Source organism: Beta vulgaris, chromosome 4 (genome assembly GCF_026745355.1).
Source record: "Beta vulgaris subsp. vulgaris cultivar EL10 chromosome 4, EL10.2, whole genome shotgun sequence".
NCBI lineage: Eukaryota > Viridiplantae > Streptophyta > Magnoliopsida > Caryophyllales > Amaranthaceae > Beta > Beta vulgaris.
Genome location: NC_079205.1, coordinates 48,229,392 through 48,241,749, shown reverse-complemented (window position 1 = coordinate 48,241,749; position 12,358 = coordinate 48,229,392). Strand labels below are relative to the sequence as shown.

Below are 12,358 nucleotides of genomic sequence, written 5' to 3'. Positions count from 1 at the left end.
TTAGCAGGGAGATTAAGTTAACCTTAACCTCTTCACCTAAATCGGCCCCAATTTTCACCGTTCTGTCCAGTCTCTCTTCTTCCAAACTGATTTCCTCAGTCTCCCCTTCTGGGCTGGGTCTCGGCTGATCTGCCGGCCTTGCCTCGAAATTCTCCATAGACAAATCCTTTTTGGCATTGTTTTCCAGCCTTCTCCTTTTTCTCTCGGACGGTGGTGCATCAGCTGGCCGCTTATGGTCAGAGTGTTTTAATGCGGTTAGGTAGCAAGCCCTTGCCGACTCTTGGTTTCCTCTGATTTTCTCGGGATTGCCCTCATTGGAGGTGTAGATCATGGTAAGGTGGTATGTGGAGACGACAGCTTGCGCGTCATGAATTAACGGTCTCCCAATGATGGCGTTATACGCCGCTGGGACATCTACAACCAGGAACTCACCATGAGGTCCTTGGAACGGGATCCTTGTCCTATTTTGACAGCCAGCTTTACCGTCCCTTCTGGGACAACAGATGCTCCTGTGAAACCGATAACTGGGTAAGAGACCGGCTTCAAACATGTTTCATCAAAGCCCATTTTTTCAAACGTCTCTTTGTAGAGAATATTGGCGGAGCTTCCTCCGTCAACCAAGACGTGATGGACCATTGCATTGGATATCTGCAGAGATACTACCAAAGGGTCGTCATGGGGATAAACGATCCCTTTAGCGTCCTCTGAAGTAAAAGCCACGGACGGCATTGATGGAGGTGCCGGCCACTTCCTGGCATTGTTGTAGTTCACCTGGTGGCGAACTTCTTTTAGGCTAGCTTTCGCCCCGTGAATGCTGCCGCCTCTTGTCGGTCCTCCGCTTATGACATGGATCTCAGTGATCCTATCCTTTACCGGCCTTTTGTTACTATTTTCGTCCTCCCTAGGAGGAGTTTTGCGATCAGTCCTTGCTTGGTACTGGGTGAAATAACCTCTCCTGATGAGGTCTTCAATCCCGTCCTTAAGGTCTTTGCAATCATCTGTTTTGTGGCCGTAATCGTCATGGAATTCACACCACTTGGACTTGTCTCTACCCTTATAGTACATCTTTCTCGGCCTTTGCCATTTTTATCTTTGCTATGCAGTTCGAAAATTCGGGCCCGGGATATCGTCAGTGGTGTATAGTTGTGATATTTATCTGGCCGTCCTTCAAATCCTTTTTTCACCGAGTTGTTCTCCTCTCTCCTGCCGGCGGTCTCGGACTTTTTATCCTTCCGGTACTTATCGTCCCGGCAATCCTTATCCTTGTCCTTCTCCTTATCTTTTTCTATAGCTGTCGGCCTTTTCGCGTTAGCTGCTTTGTCAAACTCTTCTCCCCTGATAAAGTCATTTGCCTTGCCCAAGACCTCTGTTAGGCATGTCATCTTTTTTCTGCCGAGATAACTGCGAAATGGGGTTCCTTCTCTCAGCCCAGTCATCAGGGCCAGTACCGCTACTTCCTGCTGCAGTGTTGGGATGGTGACGGCTTCAGCATTGAAACGCCCGACGTAATCCCTCAAGCTTTCTGTCTCTCCTTGTTTAATAGACATTAGCTCGCCGGTTGTTTTCTCACGCCGCTTCGCCGGTTGTTTTCTCACGCCGCTTATTACTGACGAAGTGTGTTACGAACATGGACGTGAGTTGACGGAAGTCAAACACGGTTGCCGGCGGAATACTTTTAAGCCAGGTTTGCCCTAGTCCAGTCAAGGTAGATGGAAATACCTTACACCACACCGAGTCGGTGTCGGTGTATAACAGCATATGACCCTCATAGGCCGATATATGGTCCTCTGGGTCAGTTTTGCCGTCATACTTGCATGTCGGCATTTTCAGCTTCTCCATGGGCTCCTGTAGAATCGCAGTAGAAAAAGGCGAATTCCGTAGTGATACCGGCGCCCTACGCCGATATTCACTTCCCTTTCTCGGCTGGGAGGAATGCTGCTGGACCTCAGTGTCCTGCGCCTCCTCCTCTTCTTCCTCTTCACCCCCCACCTGCTCTGTGGGGGTCTTCGAGTTTGCCACCTGATCCTGATCATGCCGGTCTCGCTCGCCCTGGCGGCCCGTTCACGGTGAGCGGAGCTTTCTCACTGGACTGTGGGCTCTGCTCAGAGGTCGCTTTGCCCGGGGACCGGTCGGTGGGGTACCGCTAGCCATTGCTTGGAATACCTCTGCCGCACTCCTGAGCTGATCTGGGGTGAACATAGTCTTCAGGGTATGGAAGATGTCTTCCTGGGGAGTTTCGGGGGTCTTTCTAGTTGCGTCAACAGGTGGCCGATTTTGTCTAGTGGCCGACAGTGGAGTTGAGTACCCCGGGGGTGCTTTGTCAACAGGAACATTGTTCTCATCGGTTTCCGGCATCCCTAATTGCTGCTTAGGATCCATAAGGGTTTTTGTTTGCAAGAGATGGCTTAGACTACAAGGTATTGTTCGCCCCTCCTTCTAGCGCCAATTGTTCCGGTATGGGACAAGTTACAGGGTCTTGAACCGTTAAGTCCTTGTATTGAAGCCGGTTTGGATCCCTGCAAAAGAGAGTAAGTAAACTAGCCTCGGGGGTTGATCCGAGGAACGCCCCTCCGATGCCTAAGTCAGTATTAGGTTAAAAGTCGATAGCTCTCAAGTATAATGTATTGGGATTCGTGTCCGTACCTTATGACTCAGATCAACGGAATATTATAGGGACCCGAGTAAGCCCATATCTTAGTTGGGCCCGGTATTTACGGGAGATATCCCAGGAATATTCCCTTAGGATATATTCTTATCTTTTACTGAAAGTATATCTTTTAGGCCCGTAGGCGCTGGAGATATAGACTGGATCTAAGCCCAGGCTCGTAAGCCCAAAAGCTATTGGACCGGTATAGATTTAACCGATATGAAACTTAGTCATCCCCATACAACTATGATAGTTGATCAGCTATCATCTATGAGCTATCAAACATATAAATTCAACAAAATGAATCTTATAAAACAAACTCAACAAATGAAAAGATTCATTCACCAAAGACTTTCTTCCTTGCATTAGATTTGAAATTCAAATATTCCTTTCCTTGTGCCTGATGGTAAACATAATACTATGGGCGTATGGGCTTCTATAATCCCAGAAGGCCAAGATTATCAATTTCAAAACTCGCGCATATAGATCATTCGTTAAGTTACAATTTTGTTTGCCAACAAATTTCTCCCTTTTCAAAAGTTTCTCGATTTGATGGCTTTTCCTTCATTCATAATTTGTCAATCTAGGATATCAATAACATAACAATTTTGGATTTTCAAAACTATTTCTATGCAATTCTACTCGTCACCATAGAGTATTATTGATAAAACTCTTTACTTTGCACTTTGAGAAAAAATATGGTGTTTGGCAATTGGCAAAATGATTTAATCAAATGTTTATATCGCATTTATATTAATTATTTAACTATTGTCTTATTATAGTTTATAGACGTGTTTAAATCAACCATTGTTATCGATTGTCTAATACTCCCTCCGTCCCAATATATAGTTCTCATTTCATTTTGCACAGTCTCCAAGACCTACCTTTGACCTACATTTCTTATTAGTAAAAAATTAAAAAGTTGATATTACGAATTTACACATTGAGACGAATCTAACAAGACCCCTCCTAAATATGTTTTTTTGTATACATTAGTAAGAATATTTGGTCAAAGTTTTTAAAATTTGACTCCCAAAATAGAAACGGGAACTATATTTTGGGACGGAGGGAGTAAAAAACAAAAACAAGAGCCAAATATCAATACGAGTAGTTACTGTTAAAATTTTAGCTCAAATATATTGGTTTTTTTAGCTACCCAAAAAGCCATTACTAAATACATTCTTTACACTATTTTACTACATACAAAAGTAACTCAAAAACTATTTGTCAAACACTCTCAATAATTAACAAGTTAGTAGTGCTTGGCTGCTGGCTAAATGGCCTTAATTTGGGAACAAATTGAGTACCATACTAACATATAGTATAATCAAATAAACATCAAAATCAAACTGGCTTTTAAAAGCAAAGCATGGGCCTACAAATAAAAAAAAAATAAGATAAAATTAAAAAGTTTGGTATTTTGACAAGTAAGAAAGGGAGCATAACATGAGGCAAATTCAAAGTCACCACCCTCAGCAGTATTAGTTATATTTCCTCCGTTTCTTTTTACTCGCTACACTTTTCATTATGGAAAATTTCACATTACTTACTACATTTCTTTTTTGGGCAATAAACTCTCTCTATCTCTCTCCTCCCACATGGGTCCCTTTTCTTTTTACTCTCTACCTCTCTCTTCTCCAAAAATTGTCTAGTAGTCTATAAAATGAGAAGTGTAGCGAGTAAAAAGAAACGGATGAAGCATTTTGATACAGTCCTTAAGTGCACCCCAGCTCACCTCTTAGAGTATAAGGGAGAGATATCAAAGCCGCAAATCAAGCCAACTTGGAACCCAACTCATTCTTACCCTCCTTTTCTCCTTTTGCAACTGCTACTTATCATTACTACATAGTAGTTCCAATCATATTGTTATAGTAATATATAGCATTATATACCATATACTATAATCTATATGTTACAACTTACCATAAAAAAACAACTTCAAAACTTTCAAAAATCAACCCAAAACAAACGTTGGAAAAGTTTGAGAAAAGATGATCCAAGGATGTTTTAGCAATCCAGGGAGTCCACATTCTAGTAGAAGTAATAATGTAGCATCAACTACTTCATCAAAAGAGTCACTTGTTACATGTATATACCAAACTCGGTTATGTGACTCACCGATTTATCTTACACTCACCTGGTCAAGAACTCCTTACTCACACACTATCACAATCCATGCTCCTGATTGGTTTTCCCTTACAATATCTATCCAACCCTCGAGTTTTTCGATATTCCGAACTCGACCCGGATCCAAATCAATCCAGCTAAACCAAACCCATGATCACTATGATGAATCCAAGTTCAAATTGTATTATGACTTCACTCGTGCCGAGTTCGCTCAGCCGAACTCGGCCGAGCCTGAGTCAAGATTTTATCTTGCATTGACCTGCAACGGCAGGGTCGAGTTCTTCCTAGGGGATCTCCACGACGAGTTGACTCGGCGACTCGGGCATAACCGAGTCGCCGGAAACTCGCCCGAGTTAACTCATCTGTCTCGAAGGGAGCATGTTTTTGGACGTAGAATGTACGTGACTCGGTCCGAGATACTGGGTTCGACTCGGTTGATCGAGATCGACTGCTCCGGTGGAACGCTGAAGGTGAAATTTGATGGGGAGATAAAAGTGAACGTAAAAAGATTGGCGTGGAAATTTAGAGGGAATGAAAGAATGGTGATTGATGGAGTAGGCGTGGAATTTTATTGGGATGTGTTAAATTGGGTTAATAATAATAATAATAATAATAACAATCATGGTGGAAATTTAATGAGTGCGCAAAAAAATGGGGTGTTTGTATTTCAGGTGGGTGAAGGTGGGGTTTGGCCGGAAATGGTGGGGCCGGAAAAAAAACTGATGAGAAAAAATTCGCCGGCGCCGGCAACGGCATTGTCTCCGGCGGGGTCATGCTCGAGTGTGTTGCAATGGGCGGAAGAGAGTAGCGACTGTGGGCGGAGCTCGTCGGGTTCTTCTTCGACAACGAGATCGAGTGGTAGCTTCGGCGGTGGTTGTGGTGGCGGCAGTGGTGGGTTTTCTTTGGTTTTGTATGCATGGAGAAAAGAGTGAAAAAAAAAAGTTATTTTATTTTTTGCATCCTAGTGGATTAATTATGGGTAAATTTTGGGGTAAAGTGAAGTTAGGAAATGTGGTATTCTGGTATGTATGTTTGATCAATTGATCATATTGTGTACAGTTTTCTTGTTTGTTCAAACAAAATATTTCTTTGTTTAGGTTTCAATAGAGTTTATTTATCTTGCTAAATTTGCATAATGGCATACTATCTCCTGATTTGCTCAATATGGAAGTTGAAATGTGTATCTTTCTTTATTCAAGATAAAGTAAGAAATAAATCCTAATAAGATTCACTATGTTGTCTATGTATATAAATATGAGTTCAAATTGTTTAGCCAAGTTAAATTTTTCCAAGGATAAGTTGCTTTTGTGTTTTCGAATATTGTCAATTCAATTTTTTCTCGTTGTTTTGAACTTGTCATGGTTTTGACACTGTATCAGCTTATGTTTAACTTTTCAATAAAATTTTTATATAAGAATTACACCAAATGGGAACATTCAAAGAATTTTGATATATTATCAGTTATCATCTAGTGACGCGTCATAGTTCTAAACTTGTAATGGCTTTAAAAAATTCTTAAATCTGCGAGTATAATTGATTTATGAGAGAATATAGAGGCAAAGAGTAGGAGTTTACTCATGATACACCCGGGTATACCATGAGCATGGTACACCTAGGGGTGTTTTTGTCATAAATTAGAATTGCAGGTGCTCATTTGACACCAAATTTGCTTATATGGGTATTTTGCTCATTTACTCATTTGCTCATTTTGCTCATTTTGTAATAAAAGTATTTGCTCATTTTCTTAAATGAGTAGAAATGTTTGCTCATTTGCTCATTTGTTCATTTTGCTCATTTGCTCATTTGCTTATTCGCTCATTTTGCTCATTTGGAGAAAATAGTCTTGGGTGCACCATGAGCATGGTACACCCAGGTGTACTATAAATATTCTCTAAGAATAGAGAGTAAAATAGTAAGGAATTGATTTACCTTTATTTGGATATAAAATGGTGAAAAGCAAAACAAAAACAAATATTATAAGGATCAGATTTGCCTAAAATGTTATTATAACCACAATCCAAGCTCGAATGCAAATTATAAGGTAAAAAAAAGGAAACATACATCATTTGTGTTAAATTTTGTATTGTTCAACCCTTTCTTTTCTACTATCTCTTTTCCTCCAATTTTTTTTGTTCGGCATACTGTTGAATTTTGTGGAATTATGAACTATATGTTAAGTATTATCCAAAGATATCCTCAGAGAAGTATTTTCTAGTCTTACAAAGTGATATTTCCCCCTTTTTCAAAATCTATTTTTTGAATTAGTAAGGAGAAATAACCTATTGAATTGGAATCCCAACATAGGTTAATTCGGCTTAGCTACACATGCAAGAACCTTTAGAGTTGAGGGAGGAAAAGGTAAGAGATCAATCCCACCCCTAAAATACTACTAGACTCAGTGGCGGAGCTAGCAGGGGGATACGGGGACAGATGTCCCCCCACTTTAAAAAAATAATTTCTTTAAAAAAAACAAAAAAAAAAAACACGCTCAGCAGACGCCTGAACATTTTGAAAAAAAAACGTTGAAGAGAGAGACTGAGGAAGAGAGAGATTGAGAGAAACCCTAAACTTGGCGGCGGAGGGACGACGACCGGCAACGTCGATCGCACATTCGCGTTCATCGGAGTCGACGACGACGAGCGGTGAGGAAGAGGAACGAAGTCACGAAGAGGAAGCGACGCTGCGAGCCTGCGACGGAGTCAGGAGACGAAGAGGAAGCGACGCTGTGACGGAGTCAGGAGACGAAGAGGAAGCGACGCTGCGACAGAGTCAGGAGACGAAGCGACACCACCACTACCCACGTCCATTCGCCGTCACCGACCTCCCGAGACGCCCACTTCAGTAGTCATTAAGTTTTCTTAATTCTTAACCCTAAGTTTTAGTTTAAGTTTTTTTAAAGGTAATATTTACAATACATTGTTTGGTTGTGAATTACTGAATTATGATACTTGTGAAATGTTAATTTGTGATTGTGGATGTATGGTTGTTGATTGATTTGTTGTTGGTTTGGAATTGGCCATGAACTCATGATTTAGGAAATTGTTAGTTTGCAATTTGGAATTTCTAATTAGGAAATTATAAATATGAGTTGATTTATAACTGAAATATTGAATAGTTTGCTTTGAAGAGGAATACTTTGATAGGTAAGTGATTAATGTTTATCAATTTAATAGAAAATGTCAAGTGATTCACATTCACCTAATTCTAACAAGTCCAAGGCTAAGGAAAAACAACCCGATCTTCGACAATTTCTCTTTAAAAGAATAAAATCCCAATGAAAAAAAATCATTGATCACTTTCAAAATATGAAGACCCGAAAGATGAATTTGTAATTTTTTTTTTAGTTTATTTTTTTTTTTGTCATTTTTCTTAGATTGTAAAAGACTATAAACATTTTGGAATTTTGAATGTAAAACATTAAGTATTAAACAATTTCTGTTGTATTGTTTTTTTTTTAAATTTGTTTTCCGAATACTTGACAGTCGAATTTTGTCCCCCCACTTTGAAAATCCTAGCTCCGCCACTAACTCGACCAAATACTTCTTGATATATTTTTCGAAATCGAACAACTCACACTGTCACACATACATAAAAATACACCAACCCTCTCAGACCAAAAACAATGTCAAGTTACTCCCAAGAGTCCAAGTTAGTTTTGAACCATACTGCTAATAATACAACCTGAAAACTTAGTCTTTATTTTAAGAGGTGGGTGGGGGTTTTGGATTTGTTGCGGAGCTCAAGTAGACTATAGGAGTAGCGAGTAAATCCAAAATAATGGACCCACCGAATTTAGAAAACACAAGAACCACATAATCATTTGGTGGATGCTCCACAACAGAGGTGCAGCTGCGCATGGATGATGCAACATTTTTTATTTTTCCTTGCCTTGGATTCTTAGGCAACTACCATCATTTTTTATTTTTTATACTCTCATTTTCAAACACTTTTTCCTCGTCCTTTTTCTAAATTTTTATCTTTCTGGAAGGGGGATATTGCATTCTTTTCAAACAGACAGTTGGATAGGAAGAAATTCCAAATAGTTAAAGCTTTCAAAATATATATATTTTAAATTCGCTTTTTATATCATACTACATACATAATACCAGACATTATGGGGCCAAAAGCAACTAAAATATGGCTAGTGCGTAGCTATTACTGCAATAATGCAATGAGTAAAACTAGTTTTTATGATAGGTTTTCCATTCATCACTTCAAAGTTCATACAGAAGAATTTCGAATACAGTGAATGTGAATGTACCATAACTTGGAAAAAGAATTGGCCGGATAAAAAATAGTTAAGGTACGAAAAGGTTTTAGGCGCTTAAACTCATTTTTGATATGGAACAATTTTTTAAGAGTTTTTTTTTTTTAGAAATAATCTTTTAAAAGTGATATTTTGTAAGAAACAACCTTATAAAATTTCTTTTGTGAGAAACCTCCTCTAAATTCTATTTTCCAGTCAGATCAGACGTGTCAACCATTTTCCGACATTGAGTGGATTCCCCTCTTCCCCCTCTTTTATTTGTTTTGGAGTTTTATTTCCCTCCATATTTTCCCATATATAATCTTCTTTCCCTCTCTTCTGCAGTTAACCACTCATTCCCACACCCCAAATCCAATTTTTTGCAAAGAAATCCCCTCAATCAGGATCTTCAATCGGAACGTTTGGGGTTCTTGATTCCTAAATCTTCTTCGCTACTATGTTTTAGGGTTCTTCATCTCAATTCATAAAATTTCTTCAAAACAATTAAGGCTTCTCTTTTCAATTGAATTAGGGCATTTTTGAACATGTAATTTGTGGTTTTCAAAACTATGTGGTGAATTGTGATTTTCAAAACAATATGGTGAATTCTAGTTTTCAAGAGAGAAATAAACCGTATGAAAAGCAAGAGAAACGAATTTCTGAAAGGGAGAGGGAAGATTTAATGTTTCTTACTTGTTGCAGACGGTAAGTGATTATTGTCGAAGGAGAGACTTCAATGTTGTTCTTCAATGCTAAGGAAGTGCAAGAGAAGAGAGAATAGTTTATTTATGTTTGAAAGAGGGTGGGTATACAGAAATTGGAGGGAAAATGAGGAGATTAGGGGTAAAAAAAAAAATCAATGCCGAAAAAATCCAATCAATGCCGGAAAATGGTTGACAGGTTTGGTTTGACAAGAAAATAAAGTTGAAAGGTTGCTTTGTAAGTTCTATTGACTATCATTCTACAAACAATAGCAAACAATAATAGAACAACAAATAACAAAGCAAGAAAGAACACACAGTAACTTTTACGTGGAAACCCAAGAACTGGGAGAAAAAACCAAGAATATGCATTAGGAATCGATGAATATTCAAAAAAGATTACAAAAGCGCTCAAGAACTCACTCTATAACTTTTTCTCTCTCTAATCTGTGAATAATGATGAATAATACAATTAATGACGAATTAGTGCATCTATTTATACCCCTCCTTCGAGAAAACACGTTTTACGGAATAAACGCCGAATCGCCCTAGCTGCCCGAACAAAATTCACCCGACCGGGCAGGATTTCACTTTTCCAAAACAGCTTGCGCGCCCGGCTGAAAGTGCCCGGGCGAATACCCGGGCGAGGCGCAACATGAAACAGTTTCGTCAGTTCTTCGTAAAACAGTCATAACTTTCTCGTTTCTCAGCGGAATTGGGCATATGACCTATCGTTGGAAAGCTATTGGAACAAGCTATCACCTCCAATTTGAATCACATCAAAACCATTAATATATCGAGAGATATGTGTATTTAAAGTCAGCTTTATGTCCCAAATGACGTTTTCCCTCTACGCAACCTCATCTCCATACCCATAAACCTTCATGAGCTCCATATGATGCCATATACCCAACAATCTCCCACTTGGAGATAGGTGTAAGTGAAGAAAACTTCATAATTTCATCATCCTCTCATTCATCATGCTATACACAACTCCCACTGCAAAAGCAATCTCTAGTCGTGTCCCAACCATGGCATATCTCAAACATCTCATGACAACACATCTCCTCTACACCAAGGAAAATAACATTGAAATTTGCACCAATTCCAATACAAAAGCATCAAAGTCTACACCGACTTTGATTCTTAATGACTAACCTCCTAATCATTGCACCATCACTCCATGAACTTACACACCCTCCATGAACTTACACACCCTCCTACCCCGGAGGTCGGATCACCTTAGAGACAAGCACAACCAAATGAAGAGCCCCTCCTCTACAACTAAGGAAGATAACCACTTCCTCTCCAACCAAAGAAGTACATTGAAGTCTCATCAAATTTCAATAAAAACAAATTACCACCTAAGCCAAAGAAGCTTCTCATTGTTTTAAAAGCAAACTCACATTGCTCCCACTCGAACAATACACCCTTTGTTCCACTTAGGATTTTCGACACAACATGCTTGTGTGCCATCCTTCACCTTGTGCGCTTACCGGTCAATTTGCCACGGGGATACCGCTTTACCACGGTTCTCATCCCTTGGCCCACTATCGATAGTTTTCCGACAAAACGACACTTTACATGAAGTTTTCATCCCAATCCCGGACCCCTTTATTGTGCTCCCCATGGTGTAAAGTGTTCCACTCCTTGTCCCACGAGCTATGATCATAGCTCCCTTGACAATCTTCCAAGAACCACCATCAAACACAACCTTGTAACCCAATGTAGCAAGTTAGGCTACCGATATCAAGCTTTTCTTCAATTTTGGGATAAACTTGATATTCTTCAACTCCAAAGAGCCACCATGAGTGAGTTTCACACTCACATCCCCTTTCCCCATGACTTCCACTGCCTTGCCATCCACAAGATAGACATTTTCAAGTTTTTCGGATTTGAAATTCCGAAACAACTCCTTGCATGGTGAGGAATGATGAGAAGAACTCGAATCAAGACACATGATCCCGAACACCCAACCAACTCTTCCTGATCATCCATGCTTACCATCAAAGTATCGAAATCGTACTTCAAAATCAAGTTAGTTGATGCATCTTCTACATCATCACTTTCTTGAACCTTCTTCTTCCCTTTCCCATTCCCTTTCTTAGGACAATCTCTCTTTAAATGTCTTTCATTACCACACCCCCAAGAAGTAACACTAGCCATGCTTTTTAACTTACTCCGGTCCCCCTTTGACTAAGATTTTCCCTGAAAATTCCTCCCTATTCCCCTCCCTCTACCTTCTGCACTGAATGCTCTAGATGACTTTCCACTTTCCTTCCTTCGAATACTCTTACTCAAAATCAGATCACGGACAACATCATAAACCAATTTTTGTTTACCAGAAGAATTACTAATCACAGTTACAACAGTTTCTCATGCAGTAGATAAGGAGGACAACAAAATTAGTGCTTTCACTTCATCCTCAAAGACAATATTAACCGAATATAACTGACTTATTAATGAATTAAATTCATTAATATGTTCAGTAGCAAAACTACCATTATTCATCTCTAAATCAAATAAACGGCGCATCATATATACCTTATTCATTGCCGAGGACTTCTCATACATATCTGACAGGGCTTTGATTAATTCCACCGTTGTTTTGATATCCTTGACATTGAACGCCACAGT

General features: G+C 39.5%; 2 protein-coding genes across 2 annotated transcripts; one reads left to right on the top strand and one right to left on the bottom strand.

Annotated features, from left to right (window-relative positions):
• Positions 1-414: 414 nt before the first annotated feature.
• LOC130591166 (uncharacterized) lies at positions 415-1,065 on the bottom strand. Its single transcript, XM_057394102.1, has one exon. It carries the CDS (start codon positions 1,063-1,065, stop codon positions 415-417), a length of 651 nt encoding a protein of 216 aa, XP_057250085.1.
• A 3,362-nt stretch (positions 1,066-4,427) lies between these two features.
• Positions 4,428-6,011, top strand: LOC125497011 (uncharacterized). Its single transcript, XM_048643223.1, has one exon. The coding sequence runs from the start codon at positions 4,639-4,641 to the stop codon at positions 5,704-5,706; it is 1,068 nt and encodes a 355-aa protein (XP_048499180.1). The 5' UTR covers positions 4,428-4,638; the 3' UTR covers positions 5,707-6,011.
• The last annotated feature ends 6,347 nt before the right edge of the window (positions 6,012-12,358 follow it).

Coding starts and splice junctions, on each gene's coding strand:
- LOC130591166 (XM_057394102.1), bottom strand. CDS start 1,065: ATGTACTATAAGGGTAGAGACAAGTCCAAGTGGTGTGAATTCCATGAC.
- LOC125497011 (XM_048643223.1), top strand. CDS start 4,639: ATGATCCAAGGATGTTTTAGCAATCCAGGGAGTCCACATTCTAGTAGA.